The sequence below is a fragment of the Hevea brasiliensis genome, chromosome 16, assembly GCF_030052815.1.
Source record: "Hevea brasiliensis isolate MT/VB/25A 57/8 chromosome 16, ASM3005281v1, whole genome shotgun sequence".
In the NCBI taxonomy this organism is placed as follows: Eukaryota; Viridiplantae; Streptophyta; class Magnoliopsida; order Malpighiales; family Euphorbiaceae; genus Hevea; species Hevea brasiliensis.
Genome location: NC_079508.1, coordinates 54,481,980 through 54,504,800, shown reverse-complemented (window position 1 = coordinate 54,504,800; position 22,821 = coordinate 54,481,980). Strand labels below are relative to the sequence as shown.

General features: G+C 30.6%; 3 protein-coding genes across 4 annotated transcripts; 2 read left to right on the top strand and 1 right to left on the bottom strand.

The window, feature by feature from the left end:
* The first annotated feature begins 6,180 nt into the window (after window positions 1-6,180).
* On the top strand, window positions 6,181-7,184 carry LOC110634409 (uncharacterized). Its single transcript, XM_021783392.2, has 2 exons — window positions 6,181-6,503; window positions 6,639-7,184. Exons 1-2 carry the CDS (start codon window positions 6,381-6,383, stop codon window positions 7,158-7,160), a joined length of 645 nt encoding a protein of 214 aa, XP_021639084.2. The 5' UTR covers window positions 6,181-6,380; the 3' UTR covers window positions 7,161-7,184.
* A 1,251-nt stretch (window positions 7,185-8,435) lies between these two features.
* Window positions 8,436-15,834, bottom strand: LOC110634414 (phytochromobilin:ferredoxin oxidoreductase, chloroplastic). Of its 2 annotated transcripts, none has more exons than XM_021783398.2 (8): window positions 15,477-15,834; window positions 14,037-14,153; window positions 13,428-13,522; window positions 10,378-10,471; window positions 10,145-10,276; window positions 9,926-10,030; window positions 8,942-8,992; window positions 8,436-8,818 (listed from the first exon to the last, which is right to left on the bottom strand). In XM_021783398.2, the coding sequence occupies exons 1-8, from the start codon at window positions 15,681-15,683 to the stop codon at window positions 8,762-8,764; spliced, it is 858 nt and encodes a 285-aa protein (XP_021639090.2). In that variant the 5' UTR covers window positions 15,684-15,834; the 3' UTR covers window positions 8,436-8,761. The 2 variants fall into 2 exon arrangements, with proteins under 2 accessions (XP_021639090.2, XP_021639091.2); XM_021783399.2 differs by having other exon boundaries at window positions 8,436-8,861; window positions 15,477-15,833.
* Window positions 15,835-19,837: 4,003 nt separating this feature from the next.
* LOC110634377 (sugar transport protein 14) lies at window positions 19,838-22,255 on the top strand. The gene is made up of 5 exons (XM_058138628.1): window positions 19,838-19,889; window positions 19,974-20,153; window positions 20,570-20,892; window positions 20,971-21,600; window positions 21,692-22,255. Exons 2-5 carry the CDS (start codon window positions 20,012-20,014, stop codon window positions 22,142-22,144), a joined length of 1,548 nt encoding a protein of 515 aa, XP_057994611.1. The 5' UTR covers window positions 19,838-19,889; window positions 19,974-20,011; the 3' UTR covers window positions 22,145-22,255.
* The last annotated feature ends 566 nt before the right edge of the window (window positions 22,256-22,821 follow it).

Below are 22,821 nucleotides of genomic sequence, written 5' to 3'. Positions count from 1 at the left end.
GTGTGCGTGTGTTGGTGTGTGTGTGGTTCTGGATATAGATAGAACGCGTAGACGCGGCTTGAGAGACCCTCTCTGGGACCCGGTCCTTTTATGGATAAGTATGAGTAGGTACGGCTCGAGAGACACTCGCTAGCCCCCGCAATTGATTCATTAAGCGAAAGTCCAGCTCGAGAGACACTCGTTGGCAGAGGTTGGATTAAGAAAGCTGTATAGGGGATCAACTCTCGTATATATATTGTTTGAATATTATATGGGTGTGTGAGTGCTCTAAATTACTTTTTTACTGTTATGATGTAATTTGTATGAAAATTTTGATGATATTGCATTCCACTCTTTAGGATTCATTAGTTTTAGATAGTTATAGAAATTGTAGTTAAAATTGGTATTTTACTCTCTGAGTCGAATACTCACTCTTGTTCACCTTATTTTTCCAGGCTATAGGAAGAATTCTTTTACAGAGCAACTTGCTTTATTCCTTGTAGGTTTAATGTCGGTTATTTAATTGTTTTATTATTTTTCTAAATTTGAAATCCAGAACTCCGCATGTGTTAGTAGTAGTATGGACCTTGTTAGAAATCGTGATAATTTAAATTCATGAGATTAATAAATAAAGATTTGTATGCTATTTAAATAATTTGTAAGTGATGGTATCAGGATTGAGTGGGGCTCCCCTGACTTTAGTTTTTTATGGTTATCGAGTTAGGTTGATCTAAATATAAATATTTAAAGAAGTGAGTAATTCAGGGTACAAACTGTGGTTTACCGGAAAGGAGAGAAATAAGAACGGAGTGGGTATAATCATAGACAGAACATTGAAAGACGCAGTAGTAGCTGTGAAAAGAGTAGGAGATAGAATTATACTAGTAAAGCTAGTACTAGAAGGAGAAACAATAAATATAGTTAGTGCTTATGCCCCACAAATAGGACTAGACAGTGAGAGTAAACAAAGGTTTTGGGAAGATATAGATGATTTAATGCAAAGCATACCGAATGAAGAGAATGTTTTCATTGGTGGAGATTTGAATGGACATGTAGGAAGTGATAGGCAAGGTTATGAGAATGCTCATGGAGGTTTTGGTTTTGGCAGTCGAAATGAGGAGGGAAAAAACATCATGGATTTTGCTATGGCATACGACCTAATACTAGCAAATACCTACTTTATAAAAAGAGAGTCACATTTAGTTACTTTCAAAAGTGGGCAACATAAAAGCCAAATCGACTTTCTCTTAACCAGGAAGACAAATAGAGCTCTATGCAAGGATTGCAAGGTCATTCCAGGAGAGGCTTTAACAAGTCAACATAGGTTGGTGGTCTTGGATGTCAAGTTTAGGAACAATTCAAGTAAGGTTAGAAGAAATAGTGTAGCTCGAACAAAGTGGTGGGAGTTCAAAGGAGTAAAGCAAGTGAAGTTCAAAAATGAGCTTCTCGAGTCCGAAGTATGGAAGCTAGGTATGGAGGCCAATGATATGTGGATACAGATGACATCAAAGATTAGAGAAGTAGCTAGAAAAGTACTTGGAGAGTCTAAAGGACATGGACCACCCTCAAAAGAGAGATGGTGGTGGAATGAGGAAGTACAAAAGCGTTGAAGAGAAAAAGGGAATGGTATAAGAAATTACCTAAATGTGATAATAATGAGGCATATGAACAATACAAGATAGCAAAGAAAGAGGCAAAAAAGGCAGTTAGTCAAGCAAGAGCACAGGCCTTTGAAAAGTTATATGAGAAACTTGGAACTAAAGAAGGGGATAAAGATATTTATAGATTAGCAAGGAGTAGAGAAAGAAAATGTCAAGATCTCAATCAAGTTAGGAGCATTAAGGATAAAGAAGGAAAAGTGTTGGTGAAAGATGAGGACATTAAAGAAAGATGGAGAAATTATTTTAATGATCTCTTTAATAATAGTCAAAATGGTAATAGCGTGAATATAGATTATAGAACAATAGAAAAGAATGTAAATTATACTAGAAGGATTCGATCTTTAGAAGTAAAGAAAGCACTTAAGAGAATGAAAGTGGGTAAAGCCTGTGGACCCGATGAAATACCAATTGAAGTGTGGAAGTATTTGGGAGATATGGGAGTGGCATGGTTAACTAAATTATTTAATAAGATTCTAAACTCAAAGAAAATGCCTGATGAATGGAGGAAGAGTATTTTAGTACCTATTTTTAAAAATAAGGAGACATCTGAGTTGCTCAAACTATAGGAAATTAAACTCATGAGCCATACTATGAAGTTGTGGGAGAGAGTTGTGGAGCATCGACTACGTCATGATACTTCTATCTCTCTCAATCAATTTGGTTTCATGCCCAGTCGTTCAACTATGGAAGCGATCTTTCTTATTAGAAGCTTGATGGAGAAATATAGAGATGTAAAGAAAGATCTACACATGGTTTTTATTGATTTGGAGAAGGCTTATGATAGTGTTCCAAGAGAGATCTTATGGAATGTGTTAGAACAAAAGAGGGTATCTATTAGGTACATACAAGTATTGAAAGATATGTATAAAGGAGCAACTACTATTGTGCGCACAGTGGGAGGGGACACAAGTGATTTTCCGATCTCAATTGGATTACACCAAGGATCAGCCATAAGTCCTTACCTTTTTACATTAGTTTTAGATGAACTGACGAAACATATACAAGAGAGTATTCCTTGGTGCATGATGTTTGCGGATGATATTGTTCTGATAGATGAGACACGAGAAGGAGTCAATAGGAAGCTAGAACTTTGGAGAAGTACTCTAGAGTCAAAGGGTTTTAAGTTATGTTGAACTAAGACAGAATACATGCATTGCAAGTTCGGTGAAGGCCAAGCGGTGATAGGGAAGGAGTTAGTTTGAATGGGGTGTCTTGTCCCAAAGTAATCACTTTAAATATCTAGGCTCGATCCTTCAAGTAGATGGGGGTGTGAGGAGGATGTTAGTCATAGGATTAAAGCGGGATGGTTGAAGTGGAGACGTGCCACGGGAGTTTTATGTGATCGTAAGATTCCCAATAAATTAAAAGGAAAATTTTACCGTCTGACCATACGACCGGCTATGTTATATGGTAGTGAGTGTTGGGCACTGAAAGAGTCATATGCATCTAAGATAAGAGTTGCAGAGATGAGAATGTTAAGGTGGATGAGTGGCCATACTAAACTAGATAAAGTCTGTAATGAGAGTATCAGAGAAAAGGTAGGAGTGGTGCCAATTGAAGATAAGTTGAGAGAAGGGAGATTGAGGTGGTTTGGTCATGTGAAGCGTAGACATACGGAGGCTCCAGTTAGACAAGTAGAGCACATTAGGTTAGATGATAGAAAGAAAAAAAGGGGTAGACCTAAATTAACTTGGAGGAGAGTAGTACAACATGACTTAGAAGCATTACACATTTCTGAGGATTTAACCCAAAATCGTTCAGAGTGGAAAAAGCGAATCCATATAGTCGACCATAAATTTTTGGGATAAAGGCTTAGTTGAGTTGAGTTGAGTTGAGTTGTATTGAGCCTAAGTTTTTAGGCATTGGTTATAAATTTGAGAACAATAAGGCTTATTATGGATCTTAGGGGCTTTATACCGGCTCAGATCCTAGTGCTAATCCGATCCATAAATTGAGTCGTGATATATTTAATATAGGGTACAAAATCTGGTAAATTTATCTTTGCACCATAATCATTTAAACATGATGTTAATAGAAATTAATAGTTTTAAATTTACTTTCCACCGGGTTATGTACCATTAATTCCCAACATTTCAAGATATTTTTATTTTATTTATCTTTTTTAATTATTTTCCAAACGCTGTTTTGTCATAAATATGACTAAACAAATCATTATTCTTGAAAATTTGCCCTTCCATTTCAGAATTCTTGGCTGTTGGTATCCAAGCGAATTGCGTACATGAGAGGAGATTGCATGGAATGGAGGAATTGACGCCACATGTCGTTGATTATAATCTCTCTCTCTCTCTCTTTCTCTCTCTCTTATTGGGCATAACAAAGCCAATCTTATATGGTCGTCTTCAAGCCAACCCGCCAGGGCTTTTCATCCAACCCGTGTATTGATGCCCAAATTGTTCATATATATCCCGCCAGGTCTTTATGGTTACACGGCTGCAATGTCATCCAGCTGATTGGTGACTAGCCAGGTCTTCTTCTATTCGGCTCCAGTTGATTAGTGACTAGCCAGCTAAGTCTTCGTTTACAGTTGACCAGTTACTAGCCAACCAGGGACGTCGTTTATTTGGCTTCAAGGTGGCAAGTGGCAATTGGAGAATTCACCTCCTTAGATTTTGAAATCAATATAGGGATCCACTTATATAATTATAATTTTACCCTCTAATATATATATATACACCCTAAAACGCTACTCCAAGTTACTATTCATTGGAACAGTAACTTACGGGTAGAGTAGTCATTGTACCTTTAATTTATCTTTTTTTTTTTTCATATAAAGAATAAAATAATTTAATTTATATATGACTTAAAAAAAAAATAACAATGACTAAATACCAGATTAAAATTGTTTAAATCAAGAAAAATCGGTGATCGAGTATTAAAAAAATTTTAATATAAAAAATTAAAAAAATATTATATTATATTTTTAAATTAAAAAATTATAATATTATAATTACATAAATTTAGAGACAATTATTAAAATTTATCCAATTTCTTTCTTATTTTTTCTACACCCTTAGTAATGTTAGCTTTTTTTTTTTTTAATTTCTTTAAAAAAAACTTTTTTAATATCATTTACTCCTTTAGTGCCTTTTTAATTTCATTTTATGTTAAATCTTCATCCATTTAAGTATAATTTATATAAATATTCTTTAAGCATATTAAGAAATAGAAATATGAGTTGTTCTTATAAGATGAATAATAAACCTTAATATGAGTTCTTCTTATAAGATGAATAATAAACCCTCCATGATTATGTAACAAGATATATATGCACTAAAAGCAATTCATAACCTCAATTGTATAACTTTATTTCATTATATTTTTTAATATTGATTAAATAGTTTGTTTAACTTATTTAATTAATTATTATATTTATGTTAGTTATTATTCTTTTTAAATAATAACCTTGTATCTTTTTCTTTTAATTTTTTTTATATTTTTAATTTTCTTATCAAATATACACTAATTATTACTATTCGTATTAAAATACTTTAAATAATTTTATTTATTTATACTATAACAGTAAAACGCAAAGAATGCTACTCTTCTACCAATGTCACACTATTTTTTTCTTTTTTTAAAATTCCAATATTGCTATTAATTTTTACAATATTACTTCCCATTAATATTAGTTTGTTTCTATTATACATTTATTTTAGTTTTATTTTTTAAATTTATTTAGCTCTTATTATCATTCAAATTTAAAACCTTACAATTTTAAAGAAGACTATAATTTTGAGATAAATCTCATTAATTTTTCTGATTTTAAGTTGTTAAAATATTTTACTATTAAACGTATTCAATATTTACATGAAAAGATAATATTATTTAAATATTTTAATATAATTTAAATAAATTATAAATTGAATGTAAAGGACATTTTTTTAATGTTTTTCATAAATAAATGCTTTAACAATATGAATTTAGAAAATACAATCTATTAATTTATAGTGAACTAAAAATAATTTATATTATTGTCATTATAAAAAAATAATGTAAATTATAGTAATGCATAATTATTTCTATCTATTAAAAATACATATAAAAAGCATTACTCAATCAATCTTAGTTATATATATCAAAACTTAATTTTGAGTTATTATTCTAAGAACAATATTGTAAAACTTTTAATAGATGTTTTTTTTTTTTTTCCTTTTTCCTTTTCATTTTCAATTGGTTGAATCCTATTCATTCACTTTAGCCTATTAATTTATAAAATTATAGCTCTATAATTTTGTTATGTCAGATTATATATGGATATATTTTAAGTGTGTGGGAAATAGAAATAATTAAATAAATTTTATAGTAATTTATAAATAATAATTTTGTTTATAATTAATATACATATATAAAAAATTTTATTTATCAATAATATTATAAAAATTTTAATAAATAAAAATTATATTCGCAGGGGCTTTGTAGCATGTGATTACCTAATGTTCATTTTAAGTTGTCTTCTTTTAAATACACAATGACTTGAAAAATCAATGCCCACCTTCAATAAAAATCTTAACTTCACCACTCCAGCTGACTAGTGACTAGCCAGCCAAGTCTTCTTCTATTCGGCTAAGACGGAACCTTCCTCGAAGATACATAAAATAAAACACCTCAATTGCATGTCTTAATTCTCAATTCTCAAAATTTCCCTTATAAATATAGGCCAAGACCGTCAAAGGAGTAATTAAGAGAAATTGAGTGAAGCAATCTTGGTTCTACCAAAAAATGCATTTGCGAGGCCTTGTAGTATTGATTATATCTGGTCTCATAGTTGCTTTCAGCAACTTCTTCATTTGGTTGATAGTCACTCTTGTTCGGCAAGCTGCCAAATGCCTCAGGAATCATTTGGTTAGATCCGATAATTTACTCTTTTATTGTTTTTAATGTCATTTCTTTTCATATGCACTCTTGCGTGACTTCATTTTCTCACTAAATTTAATCTTTTAAAGTAAACTTCTTGTGTGTTTTTACTTTAAATTGCAGCCTTGGTGGTTTAGGTGGGATATAACACTCTCAACCATCACCCTTGTTATCGAGACCACATCAGCTGCGCTTGAACAAGCCTCTCCGCATAAAATGAAAGCAGCAGAATGTGGAGTAATTATGGCCACTGTATGTCTTATCCTGCTATTTGCTGATCTTGTTTACAAGAGATATTCAGACTCAATGCCTCATTATTTGGATTGCAACTTTGCTGACATTTTGGGCTTGTTCTCCTCTCTACTCACTTTGATATCTGCTTCTATCCATTATAACTATATAAGTAATGGCAAGCAACAGCCAATACGGTTCTCAATGATGCCTCTAGCCTTCTCAGTGTGTGTGTTCTGCTCATGTGTTTTTCGACGATCCACTGATAAGCTTCTGTTTACTATGAGATGCAAACACTTGGGTCCCATGAATTTGCAGATAGAGATGGGAGGAAAGCTATATCGTAAGGTGGGACCAACCCAATTTGGCTGTTCAATTTGCCAGATAGGGCAGATGCATCCACGAGGCGTCTAGGCCTTAGCAGTACTTGCAGATGAACAACAATCTCTCGTAGAAATGGATTTCGTATAGCAAATTTGTCTGTTTTAAATGGATTAAAATGTTCACCTTTTTGGTTTTTTTTTGAACAGGGAAAAGATAAAAAAGGAAAAAAATACATGGAAGAACGCCAATTTACTTGGCCTAAAACTATTCTGGATCGTATTAGATTCAGAATGGATCACCAATAGTAAAATTTGTATCCACCTCAGGTTTCGATTCAGTCCAGTTGGTCCTAAACTCTTGGACAGGACATTGGAATTAACATGTTATCAGCCCTGATATATCATGGCATCAAGTTCTTGCCCTCACAACAGAAAACAAAGTTAAAATAATTTTTCTACATTAGTTTTCACAGCAAATATTAATCACCAACATGAAGGGTAAAAAATGCCTTGTACAGAGCTCATGAAGGCAACTTTATATAAATTTGGTTATAATGGATCATCTTTCCATCACAATAGACATGCTGTAAAAAGAAAGTTATCACTTGAACATGTACATAACAAGAACGCAATCATTTTTAAATTATCGTACCACTACAGGTCACCTGAATACCTGATAGTTCACTAGAGGTAAAAAGAAAACCTGAACCTGAGGAAATAAGCAACTCTACCTTTGGATTTATATGTCAGGAATTTGAGAGAAAACATCAAATTGTCAATGAAGCTTCTGGGTTTTAGAGTCCTTAGAAATTTAAAATTTTCAAGTCATCCAAAATGACACAGAAGACAATGGACGGAATATCGCATGCCTATGATTAGAGTCTCGAAGAAAATGATGCAAAACAAAGAGGAAAAAGAACAAATCCTTAATAAAAGGGAACTAATTCTCAATAATTTTATTAATATCAATAATAATCATAGTCTAAAGCTACTGAATAATAGAAAATTAGCTCTATTTATAGATTTTACAACCCTAATCAAATTAGGAATAGAAACTCTAATTTAACTCTAATTAGAAATACTAAATAAGATTAACTAGGAAATAATGGACCTAAAAATAATAAAATTCCTAAACAGTAAAAACTCTAAATTTTCTAATTCTATAATAATTTAAATTTCTAAATAAAACTCTAAGCTTCCTATAATGCATCATAAAAGCTAAGGGAGACAACATGGCATACCTAGCTGTCAAAATTATCTTAACACCATCAAATGTAGAAGGAAAAGATATGTTTCATATTTGACATGATTTTCGATACCCTGGTCCAAATTGCTCAGATCATATAATTATTTGTCAGCAAAAAGCAGAGTTTAAACAATTTGACACTGTTGCACCAGTTTCTGTTACAATGGATACTTTTCTAAATACACAAAAAGTTCTAAATATAGAATAGAAACTGTTATACTACATAACATTACAAGTTTTTCTTAGGAAGATTACAGGTACCACACAAGTTTCTAGATTCAAAATTTAACAGGTCAAACATTAGAAGGTGGAACAAGGGAAACAAAAAAGGATTAGCTGTTAAGACAATATAATACACTAAATTCTGATATTGTTACCAATGAATTCTCCTTTTGCATCCCATGGACGATATTCAAAAGACTTTCCAATGATACTGCGATTCTCGTTTATATTCCCATCATTGCAGCGGTATTCTGGAAAGTAATCCAGGAATCCTTTGCTTCCTAGTTCGTCAATTCCATTGAAAAGGAAGTTCTTTATCACATCCTATAGGTTAGATGTGAAGTATCAACTACTCCTCTAGTTGATGTGAAACATTATAAAATTGAGCAAACCCAGAATGATACCTTTGCAAGACTTTCACCAATCAACCTTTTCAGAACTCCATGGCCTGGATCCTGCTTTCCAAATGGTAAGTGAGCCAAGTAAATGAGATACACACAAAAGTTGGAAACAAAAGAAAAAAAGGCATCTATCTGTATGATTATATTATTTTAATTTTATGTGTGCTAACCAGGTCCTTTCAAAACACAACACCCCCCCCCCCCCCCCCCCCCCCCCCTCTTTTCTTCCTTTATTTAATGATCCATGGAATCAAATGAGAGTGCTTAAATATATAAAAGAAAAGAAGCTTTGAATTGCAGTGCAACTTATTGTTGCAATGAAAGGTGTTAGTCAAGATGAAGCTTCTTGTCTCATTAAATCTAAAGTTCTACTACCATCTATCTTCTCCTTAAAATACAAACATGCTCCATGAAGAGACCATCAAAAAGAAAGATTGCATTTTCTTTCACTTTATCTGTCAGCGTCCTACAATACTTTGTTGGTTGTACTGAAGGAATGTACAACTCTACAACCAATTGGCCTAATGCAGGGAAAGGGCTACACACAAGCTCATGTGATACAGAGTACAGACACAAACAAACATATCATCATAAAAATTTTTGCACCCATGATACCTTGAAACACCTCTCTCACATTTGTATCACATTGCATATACTTCCTTCTCAAATGCACCATTTTAAATGAAATTTTTCTAACATTTTTCTGTTTAAGGCATTTTATCTATTACTTTTTATGATAATTCAGGGTATGGAATTCTTATTATTGAGACTTGGTTTCTGGCATCCACTCCAGGATAGTCCCACCTTTATCACGAGGTACCATCCGCCTACCCTATTCTATCTATTTCTTAGAAAACTTCAGAGGATAAAGAACCAATAAGGTGATTACTTACAAGCGTGCATGCATGTGAAGTCTGACAGATTATCAGAATAGATTGGAGGATATGATGCAATGCCTGACAAATTCAGGAATGAAAAGTAAATCACCTTTTCTGCTCTCCATGTTAGATACTTATGTTGTGCTTCACAGTTGCATATAATATGAGATACATCTTTCTCTTCCACAGCTAGGTCAACCAGCTGAAGCCATGCCTAAAAGAGCAACAGAAAATAGTCACACAATTATGATTCTCCTTTCCACTTTATAGCATATAATTAGCAATTTAGCATGTTACTTCGGAATAATTAAAGCTGCTAAGTTTCTACCTTGTAGTAATCCACAAATGCAGAATACAAATCATCATGTCTGTACTGGCTTTTGGTAAACTTGGTCCATATCACAATTGGTGAGAAAAATTGCAAGGACTCACTTGTGAGCTTTCCACCCCAAGGAAAAAGCTGCATGAAATCTGTGTTCAGTCACCTTATCATTAATTTAGATGGATGACAAACAAATAATTACAATCCATTTGAAGCACTGGGCTAAGAATTGCACTTACCTCTGCATACTTGAGACCTACAGGCAATAAACTTTCATAGTACTTTTCTTTGTAATCACTTCGGTCAATGACATTATGCAAGGGATTAAGGTCCCTACAAAGTTATTAAAGATAAGTTATAGAGTCCTGAGGAAGTTGTTACATAACAGCCAGACAAGTAAGTGAAACAGAGGAATAGGGAGGGAAAGAGAGAGAAATAGAAGAGAAAACAGATAGATTGGATGAGAAAAGAAATAGATTGGATGAGAAGAGAAAAGAATATTCAAAGATGAAAGAAAAGTATTCTTATTCATTGATTCTTGGAATAGCCTATTCTAATAAAAATATACTCTATTTATACACTCCTGAATACTATAACTACTTTGACTTTCTCCTAAAAAGCTATAGTATCTTTACAACTACTCAACTATCACACGCCACCGTCACTATTTTACTCCTTTCACAAACAATTACAAACCTTATTCTCCTTCCTAGTATTCATTACATTCCCTACTCCTTGAAATCATTCTTGTCCTCAAGAATGAATAAGGGAGGGTGCAACACTGAAATTATTGATTGTGCGCAATAAACCAGCACCAAAATGTCAATCCGTTTCCTCCGTCATAGTAATCTTTCTTTCTTTGTCTTCTCCATCTTTCAAATACATCTTGTTTAAGATTTACAGATACAACGTTCTTCAAAATTAATTTCTTCTTCTTCAACCTTCTTGATATCTCCCATTTATCCTCTATGGACATTAAGAACTCACAATAGTAAAACTCACAATCATGATTCTCTTGAATTAGTAAACTCCATCCATTCCCAGTGCTCCCAGAAATTTCAAGTTTTTGGACCCTAGATTGTGTTGCTTCCAATACTTCTTCCATTCCTAACTGAGGCAAAATCATCCTTTGTTTTATTGAGCAAAGGAATTCCACTTCATATTCAACTCCTATTTTTCCCATTGAATAGTCTAGTTGCCTCATATGCACCTTATTGGAGGCTTCAGTAATGTTATCATTCTCAAAACCCTGAGTATTCTCATCATTTGCACCATTAACATCATTCTCAAAACTCTGCTAAATGGAATCTTCAAGAATTTGAAATTTTTGCTCTTCCTTTTGAATCGACTTCTTCACATCTCCATCCCCATGCATCTTATAATCAAGAAGGACAATCTCCTTCTTAGCAGCACTCTCCTTGGTCTTTCCCAATTCCTTGTCATCACCCCAATAAACTTCAGTTCCATGATTGTTGTTTTCTATATCTTCATCATTCTCCTCCCCAAAAACCTCATTTATACTAGACATATGAGGAAGAAAATCCTGCTCCAGATGTTGTAATGTTTCCCCTCCTTGTGCAAGACACAATTCCAATGCATCTTCATTAGTAAAGGCTGCAACATTTTCTATTTTCTTTCCATTTTCTGTAAAACCTCCTAGAATTTGGGATCTTAGCTCCAAATCTTGAAATTGACTTTTGGATTGTGCCTCTTGAAACAAATTTTCCCTCCTTTCTATTTGCTCTTCTAACAACTTATCTAATTTTTTCCATTTTTGATACAACAACTCCTCTAAGCGTTTTGTTACTCTTCTTTCAAAAATTTCTAGCATTCCCTTAAGATCCTTTTGTTCCTAAGATTGTGCTCCCCTGGTTTGATGCTCTGATTTTATTTTACTTCCAAGAAAATTTGAGAAAGAAAATTTGAGGAAAATAGTAAAAGAAAATCAGATCTGAGTAGGGATAAGGAATTGATACTGGAATTGGAAGAAAATCACAGAGAAAGGAAGAAGAAAAATTGTGAAAAGAAGAACAGAGAAGAAATTACAGAAATAGAAAGAAAATATTTTGTAGAGAAGGAAGAAAGATTGAAAGAAAAAAAAGATTTTTTATTTATTTAAGATGTTTCTTGAATTTGACAAAACAGGTTTTGATTTTGAAACCCTAACAGGGAAGAAATTGAAAATAGAGAAATTGAGAAGAATTTGATAGAGGGGAAAAGAGAATAAGGCAGCTCGCAAGAGAGAAGAACAAGGGAGAGAGAAAATTTTCAAGAATTTCAAGAAAGAACGAAAAAAAAAAAAAAAAGAAGAAATTGTGGTGAGAAAGGGAAGAAATTTCAGGGAGAGAGGAAGAAGAAAAAAAGGAATAGAGGGAAAGAAGAGAGAAAGAGAGAAGAGCAGAGAAAAACATGGAATTCTGAAAGTTTGCAAGACTCCCATGAATTTGCCTAGAGTTGTGACTCCAACAGAAAATATTGGAAACAAACCCAACTCAGATCAAGGCTCTGATACCAAATTGTTACATAACAGCCTGCCAACTAAGTGAAATAGAGGAATAGGGAGAGAAAGAGAGAGAAATGATGAGAAAAACAGATACATTGGATGAGAAAAGAAATAGATTGGATGAGAAGAGAAAAGAATATTCAAAGATGAAAGAAAAGTATTCTTGTTTATTGATTCTTGGAATAGCCTATTCTAATACAAATATACTCTATTTATACACTCCTGAATACTGTAACTGCTTTGACTTTCTTCTAAAAAGCTGTAGCATCTTTACAACTACTCAACTATCACACGCCACCTTCACTATTTTACTCCTTCCACAAACAATTACAAACCTTATTCTCCTTACTAGTATTCATTACAGAAGTTGGTAACCAGTTCCAGCCTCTAGGTATAAAAGTTTAAGTTGTTTCATGCCAAAAGAAGAGGGGAAAAAAGATGGCTACCAGTTTCAACATGTTCCATATATGACAAGAGAGAGAAAAAGAGAATTACACATGCAAATTGAACCAGAAACTGGCAACAGCATATCATGCCTGTGAAACATAGTGAGCATCAAATCTTGGATGATTGGCATGTGATCGCATTTTCTTTTTCTTGTTCCATGTCAGAATATATATATATATATATATAAGAAGAAAGTATGAGGAATAGACTAAAAAGAGAGAAGGCGAACAGGAAAGGAAATGCTCAAAAAGACATGCAACAGAACAACAGAAGCTTTCGACATGAAAGAGATTAAAACATGTTTCAAAAAAACAGAGAACAAAAGTCGAGAAAACTTACAACACGATGATGTTCATGCTGGCAGCAGTGAAAAAATTGGCACAAAATATAGGTACATCAAATTCTGGCCTGGCAAAGGCAGCAAAATCCAAAACCTACACAAATTTTTAGACAAATAAGCATCACTGAGAAAACAAGTTTTTAGGCATCGAAAGAACGTTTATGTTGCATGTTAATTGCTAAGCTTTAGGTTTCTAAAATGTCTCATGGTGCAAACTGATTGGAAGGCAAGAATCAGAAGCTCAGCAGTCAACATCTGTAATCTATTAATGCAAAAACTACAATTTTCTTTTTTCCTTTTTTATCCAGGAACTAGTTCTATATCAGTCTCTCTCTCCCTCTCCCCATTTCTTTTCTTCCAACAAAAGAAGAAAGCATTGCTAATGAAATGAAGAAACATACAAAGTGGAAGAAAAAGGAATTGTGTTAGGAAGAAATACGATAAGTACATAAGGTACATTTTCCGGAAAAAAAAAAAAAAGAACTAAACTCTCAATTATGCAAGTTACAACAGCTATAAAACTTATTCATATGAAACATGGAAGTCATTGATAGTTGTATCTCTCCAACAGCTCATGAAAAAGGTGTAAGCATATGAGAAAATAGTACCTGCATTGCTTCATTTTCAATGCTCAAACTACGTAGGAGTCTAATCTTGGGAGCCTGGAATGACAGCATTTTAAGCTCCGTTCTTCCATCGATTGCAGTCATGGAGCTAAAGTTTTCCTGGTCCAAAATTGCACTTGTTATCCATGTATGTAATAATGAATTAAGCCTTTAAGTCAAAGTAATAAAGGTTTATTTGACTTTGAAGTTACAATTTTTATTTATTTATTCCGTTCTCCAGGATCTCCATCAATTTGTAGAGTATTAAGGGGACAACTGATGTAGAACAAGGAGGAACAAGGAACAAATCCCTAGTGAAAAGAGAACTAATTCTCAATAATTTTATTAATCTCAATAATAATCATAGTCCAAAGCTAATAATAATAGAAATCCTAGGTCCTATTTATAAAATTAGAAATTCCAATCACATTAGAATTTTGAAACCCTAATTAGATAAGCTAGGAAATAATAGACTTAATAAGAATAAAATTTCTAAATAATAAAACTCTAAAATTTCCTAATTTTACAATGAAAATAATTCCTAAATTATATTAGGATCTTCATCCTCCCATACTGCATTAGCAACCCAACAAGTTTATGTTAATGAAGACGTTAAAATAAACATGTAATCAAATCAAATGAAAACGTTTGGACAAGATATTAAGCTCCTTCTCCGCGCTAATATAATGTAACTGATGGGAAGAAAATGAAAACCTTTGGACAAGATATTAAGCTCCTTCTCTGTGCAAATGTAATGTAATTGATGGGAAGAGCATGATTAAAATTTCCTCCTTTAGCTAACTTTTGTGAGGCCAGGAAAAGAAAAATACAGGAAAAGAACAAACAAAGACAATGTCCCTAAATCTGTTCTTATTGTTCAATGTTTAGAAAGATAAAACTTTCGCGTACAGACAATAGGTACAAGCCAAAAAAAATATTAATAAAAGAAGGAACTCAATTGCAAATACAAGAACGAAGAGAGAGACTAAGCAAAAATTTCTAGCATCAAATGGACTAGATTAGCGAACCTTCCATTATATTACCTAATTTCCTAAGAAAGTAATCAAGTTAACATTTGCTTCAAAAATTAAGTACAGAATTCTAGCTTCTTCTCTATAACATAACATCGCACTTCATTAAAACTTCAACACAAATAAAAAATTCCCCAATTAACTACAAACGTATTCAGTTACAGGGTAAGAAAGGCTTAAAATTTTTTTATTCTACTGTTGCAACTAAACTCGCATTTATCTTTGAAGACCAAGAAAAACAGTATAAATCAGTAGAACTTAAATAAATAGTAGCCATCTCTAAATTCTGTTCAAGAATTTTGCATTCAAACAGGAAAGATAATCTCAATCCAATAAAATCAAAAGCAACCCATTTCAGCTTCCAGACAATAGAATCCAGAGAAACAAAGAGAAATTCAAGAAAATGAAGTACCTGGAGAGGAGAAGGGACCAAAGCGGTGTGGCTTTTGGTTTCATTAATAGCAAAATGAATGAATTTCTGGTAAGAGAAAGCAGAGACTTGAAATACGTGATGCTTGATTTTCTGGCTTCTGCAATTATCGTTAGTGCTAGTGATGAAGGAGGTTAGTAACTGAGATTTTAGTGATAAAGAAGAGCATAGCAAAGAAGATGAATGCATTGAAGTAAAAAAACTGTGGAGTTCAGTCTCAGCATCACCGATTTCAAGCGTTTCGTTAAGCTTTCTTATTGATTTGATTATTACTATGTAAAAAGATGACTGCCGTTCGAGTTTGCCCGCTTTGGCTGTTTCTTGATACTGGATAAATTTTTACTATAATTACAAATTTCTCCATTTTCATTTTAATAATAATTTTATACTTATAATGATTTTACTATTATTAAATTAAAATTCATTTTTTTTGAAAAATTAAATTAAAATTCATTAATTCAAACTATTATATTTTAATTAACAGATGAGAAAACAATATTTTCTTTAATTTTTTTTATCATATATGTTAATTATGTGTTAATTGGGTTAGATTGAGTTGGGCATGAAGAGCCCAAACTGTTCTCAAATTTTAAGTTGGAAAAACTGCCCATATTTAATCGAACTTTTAATGCCTTGAAATTCTTTAAGTTGGAAACATCAATATCAAAATGAATGCTATATCAAATTTCAAGAAGATTTTGAAGACTTAACGTTTTTAAAAATTATTATTAGATAAGATTAATCTTATTCACGTCTCTATGGGTTGTGATTTATACATTAAAATGAATATTATACCTGATAATTTTCTTTTTAAGAGGATTTTACATTTTAGTGACTTATTTTTCTCTCCTTATATGAATTTTAATAGATATATATGAGAAAAATAAACAGTATATTTATTTTGATAGAATTGAAAGTATTAATATAGCGGTAGGCATAACTCTAAGGCTATTTTTTTTTTAAATTATTTATTTATTTATAATATTTTTTAAATACATAAATCTTTATAAAATAAAAAATAAGTTGAAGAGACTATCTTTCATTTTAATATTTATAAATTAATTTAATAAAATATTTTATTATATTATTCTTTTTTAATTTTTAAAATTTTATCACATATCTTATTTAATATTTTTTTAATGATTTTAATCTTATAAACTATTTTTTTTATTAAATATGTTAATTTCTTATCAATCAGTTATAAAATACTTTAATCAAACGTTTAATTACTTAAAATTTTAAGTACTAATATTATATTAATTTTTATAAGTTATGTTAAATACCGTGTCTTAGTAGTAATTGTATATTTGTTTAATTTACCTGAGAGACTCAAATCTTTATTTGAATATTCAAGCGTGAAAGTAAAAAAAAAAAATAGAGATAAATTTAATAAATAGTCTAATAAGTTTTTTTTTTTTTTTTTTTAGAATTTGTCTAATAAGTAATAAGTAGTCTTATAACTGCGTCTTGTGCAGTTTATAATTTAATTTATTTAATATTTTTTAATTTAAAATTATATATAATTATAATTATAGATTAATTTATCAAAAGATGAGGAGGATATATTTAATTTTAAAATTTGAGTTGAGTATTCAATTATCTTTAAAATTAATATTAATAAAAAAAAACACATAACAACTAAAAAAAATTAATAAAAGCCAAAAAAAGAAGTTATTAGAAATGACATGCTTTGAGAGAACATAATTTTTATTTTAAAGAAAAAAAAACATAAAAGAAAATTAAATGTTTATAAACTTTATAATCTATAAAATTATTCCTATGATTTAAGATTTAGATACACAAGATAGGATAATTCTTGTGGCCTAATATCCTTATAGAGATTTCTTTTAAAAATTTTATATAAAAAATTTCATTTAATTTTTATTATGCTAAATGGCAAATTATTGTTAATTTTTATCTATTTATATAATATATAAATGTGTAAGGGGAGAGAAAACATTAATTTTATCTAAAATGTCCTTTATTATTTATAATATTCACAATAATATTTTTTTATTATTTAATTTAATTTTATTATTTATATAAATTTAACATTGCTATGACTTAAAATTTAATTATCTATATAATTTTAAAGTTTATATAAATTCAAAATTTTTAGTCCTACTTACATTTAAATTCTACTTAATTGAATTTTTCTAATAATATAATTTAAAATAAAATTTTATAAAAATACCCTCATAATTTATATTATTTACAAAAATAAAAAGGTATTTTGTTTATATAAATCAACTTTTTAATGAGTCCTAATATATTTCTATCTCCATGTAAATAGTACTAAATTTATTGATAAGCTTTATATATATATAACAACAGAAAAATATTATAAAAAAAAATTCGTATTTGTTGATTTACAAAAAAAAATATTTAATTAGTATGTAATATATAATAAAATTATATAAATATAAAATTTTTAAATAATATATAATTACATACAAAGCATATAAAATAAATTATATATATGAGAAAAAAATTAAATAGATAAATATATTAAAAAATTAATAATTAACATAATATGTTAAGTTTGAGTTTAATCATAAAATTAATATAATTAATAGAATGATCGAAATTTATAATACTATTTTTTTTTATTTTAAAATGATATATCATTCGAAGTTAAAAAAAAAACTAATATGTGTACATATAAAAAATTATAATAATTTTTTAATTTTTTAATACTATAATCTTATTATAGCATAAAAAGAATTGGGAATCATATTTTAAATATAGAATTATTATTTTATTTAAATAAATGTATATTTAAATATAAACTTAAATTAATATTTTGATTTAAAAATAGTTTAGTTCTCATATAAATATAAGCACTACGTCATTATATATTTTTTTATTTGAATTCAACAAGTTTTTTTTTTTTAATTTAACGTTTACTTGTAGAAAAATAATTATAAAAAATTTAATTAATAAAGACATCATAAGTTAGATTAACAAAATATTTTTTTATAAATCAAATAATTGTCTATACATTTTTTAATATAATAATTTCAATTAAAAATAATAATATACTAATATCAATATTTTTTTATTCCATTGCATTGATTTCTTATTTTTATATAAAAAGAGAGTTTTAATTATTAATTTATTATTTATAAATAATTTGTTAGTGTTAATATATTTATCAATCTTATTTTTAAAATTTTTCTCCATATCATAATAAAATATAAAATTATGTAAAATATTATATATCAAATATAAATAAATAATATTGATTACTTATTGATATGAGTGTCCATAGATAATTTTATCAAATAAAATTAAAAAATTGAATTGAAAATAACTAAAAATTTAATATTATATGAAATTATACTAAATTGAATTTATTTTATTATTATATGCATAAATTTTTAAATGGTGTTGGAAAAAATTTAAATTTTTTACATTAATTATATATGTTTGATACAAAATTATGTAATACTAAAAGTTAATTAGTCTTGATAGACTTATATATTTATTATTGAAGAAATTTAATATAAAAATATATGAACCAAATAGTTAAATTTATATATTTATAAAATGCTTACGGTTTTAAAATTTTATTTTTGATAATAAATTTCATCAAAATAATTTCTTATTTTTATTGATATATTTTCATTCTTATTAATTTAATCTAAAAATAATAAGTGCGTAGATAACATATATGTCATAAAAAATAAAAAATTATTATATTATCATATTAATAATTAATATATTATAATAATAGTATATCATATAAAAATTAATAAAAAATTATATTAAATAACATTAAATTACAATACATACAACGAGGATACACATTTTAAAAATAACTAGTTTTATTTAAAATGTTCGTTGAATCCTCCTTGTGTTAAATGATAGTTTATAGTGAAATATAGATATTATCAAAAAAAAAAAAGGGAAAAATGAAAAGAAATTGAAATTAATTAATCTTTGTCAGTTTTCATAATATATATTATCACATCCTTTCCTAAGAGATCAATGATACGTTATAAAAGACTAAGAAAAATGCGTTTTAACAACTCACCCCTAAAGGAGTTGTTAGATAAAAAAAAAAAAAGTAAAAAAAAAAAAAACCTCTATTTTTATTTTTTTTAATATAATACTGATTTTTTATTTTAATTTAAAGTTAATATTATATTTTTAAAAAATCATTCATATCTTATTTTTAAAATAATCTATGAATTAGATAAGGATTGATCCTTTTAATATGGTAATTACTATCACATTAGGAAATAAGAAAGATTTAGTAAAATTCTTGATCTCTCCTTATCTTTATATTTGCGGTTCAAAATTGAATTTGGTCCTACGTATACACATCGACTCACCATCATCGTTATCATCTTTATATCGAATTCAAATCCTATGAATTCACGTTTTGTCACAGTACGTTTCGTTCTTGATTATGAACTAATTATTCTCATTGGATTTCATCTTCTTGTCTTCTTATAGTTGACTGCATATACATAGTGGGAAAAAAATAAGTCTTGAAGAGACAGACAGCAGAGATGGCTGGAGGAGCTTTTACAGATGGGGGACCTCTAAAGAGGGCGCATCTTTATGAGCATAAAATTACTGGTTATTTCATCTTTGCTTGCATTGTTGCGGCTCTTGGAGGATCCCTTTTTGGGTATGATCTTGGTGTGTCAGGTGAGTTCATTCTTCTCATCTTTATGCTTTTTATACCCTTCAATTCATGACTTTTTCCCTGTATAATAAAGTATTATTTTCCTTATAATGATTACAAGTTTTGTTTAGGTTACTATTGAACAAATAATAGCTTTTGAGGAATTGGGAAATTAGCCAATAATTTTGCTGTTGAGAAGACTAATTATCTACGTTAGCACTTAAGGATTCACAAAAATAAAATCTGATTCAATAATTATAAAGGGTACACTCACTTGTCAATGTCAATCAAGCAGTTCCCTCTACAGTTTTGGAGCTTTTTTTCTTTAACATTCTACGTTGAGAGAGAGGCCAAACATGAAACTGTAGTGACGTTCTTTGGAACAGAAATGGGGCCAGTTATATTCCTGTAAAATGCTGAACTTGAAAATTGGTTTCAGGTGGAGTCACTTCCATGGATGATTTCTTGAAAGATTTCTTCCCAAAAGTGTATAGGAGAAAGCAAAAACATCTTCATGAGACAGATTACTGCAAGTATGACAACCAGATTCTTACACTTTTCACATCTTCATTGTATTTTGCTGCTCTTATTTCCACTTTTGGAGCATCCCATGTAACAAGAAACAAAGGTCGGAAAGGCAGCATCATTGTCGGATCGATAAGCTTCTTTGTCGGAGCGGTTCTTAACGCAGCTGCTGTGAACATTTCGATGCTAATTATAGGAAGAATACTTCTTGGAGTAGGCATTGGTTTCAGCAACCAGGTAAACCACCTGAAAAAAATGTTATAGCCTAGCAAGCCTGTTAATTTTACTTGTTGCCCTTTTGTTTTCATGGTGCAGGCAGTTCCGTTGTATCTCTCAGAAATGGCTCCGGCAAAAATCCGAGGAGCGATTAACCAACTGTTTCAACTTACAACCTGCCTAGGAATCTTGATAGCAACCCTGATAAATTATGGAACTGAAAAAATCCATCCATGGGGATGGAGATTGTCTCTTGGCCTAGCTACAATCCCTGCAACTCTAATGTTTGTTGGTGGCATTTTCCTTCCTGAGACACCTAACAGCCTTGTAGAGCAAGGAAAATTGGAAGAAGGGAAAAGAGTATTGGAGAAAGTTAGAGGCACCAAGAACATTGATGCTGAGTTTGCTGATCTTGTAGATGCAAGTAATGAAGCTCGTGCGATAAAACATCCTTTCAGGAATCTTCTGAAACGAAAGAATCGACCCCAGTTGGTAATAGGAGCTATTGGAATCCCAATGTTTCAACAGCTCACTGGAAATAATTCCATTCTCTTCTATGCCCCTGTCTTTTTTCAGAGCTTGGGTTTTGGCTCTGGAGCATCTCTATACTCATCAGTCATAACAAGTGTTGCACTTGTTGTTGGTGCTCTTATATCAATGTTTTATGTAGACAGATTTGGCAGAAGAGCATTCTTTCTGGAAGCAGGCTTTGAAATGTTCTGCTATATGGTAAATTACACTTGAAAGCTCATTTCTTTGAAATCTTTATTAAAGTTTGCTGGATATTTTAGGCATGTAAGTGTATTTGCTTGATTTGCAGGTGGCAACAGGTGTAACTCTGGCCTTGAAATTTGGACAAGGAGTAACCCTTCCAAAAGGGATTGGCATTTTCCTGGTGATCATCCTTTGCTTGTTTGTCTTGGCTTATGGAAGGTCTTGGGGTCCTCTGGGTTGGCTAGTTCCAAGTGAACTCTTCCCCTTGGAGACAAGATCAGCTGGACAGAGTATAGTGGTCTGTGTCAACATGATCTTCACAGCTTTGATAGCACAATGCTTCCTTGTATCTCTCTGCCATCTTCGATATGGGATTTTCTTGCTGTTTGCTGGCTTGATTTTGATCATGAGCAGCTTCATATTCTTCCTCTTGCCAGAAACAAAGCAAGTTCCAATAGAGGAGGTATATATTCTCTTTCAAAACCATTGGTTCTGGAAGAGAATAGTTGGAGATGGGAATCAAGTTGAAATAGTTGAAAAATCAGGATCACAAGTATAGAATCACCGGTAATGGTTTTCATAAATATACTATTCAACTTCTTTTAGGCTTCTGCAATTTTTCTTTAGTTATTCATTTTCTATCAATAAAATAGTTCCAATTGATTCCATAGTTGATGCTTAGAATTATCCCCCTTACCCTGGTAGAAATGTATATATGCACAAAATGTTATTAATTAGGAAGTTACAGGGCATATTTTTCTGTTTAGTATACATATATTCAATCTTGGATTTGAGCAGCTTTGAATGGATCTCGCCACTTCTGAAATCGCTGCTTGGGCCATCACCCTGCATAAGTACAAATCTAACTTCTCAAACCATAACCTTCACAAGAATTATTCAAAACTTGAAGTGGGATAATATATAGAGCAGATATAGATTGGAAAAATCGATTGCAGGAAAAATGGTACGTAGAAAATGGCAATAATTACACATCATCCAGCCAACTGGAATATCCTTATAGATGACATTAAAAAACTAGGTGATTCAGGTAGCCACGTTAGCCGGAAAGAGAAACCCTACATGGCTGCGCTCGACTAAAGTTAGATCCAACGGCCATGAGAAGAGAAAGATGTAGTTACAACCAACGGCAAAGATGAAAAGTGGTTGATGGGCTGGACTTTCTGTTCGGATCTTAAGTTGAATGAAGGTGATTGTGTGCGTTTTCAAGCATTGTTT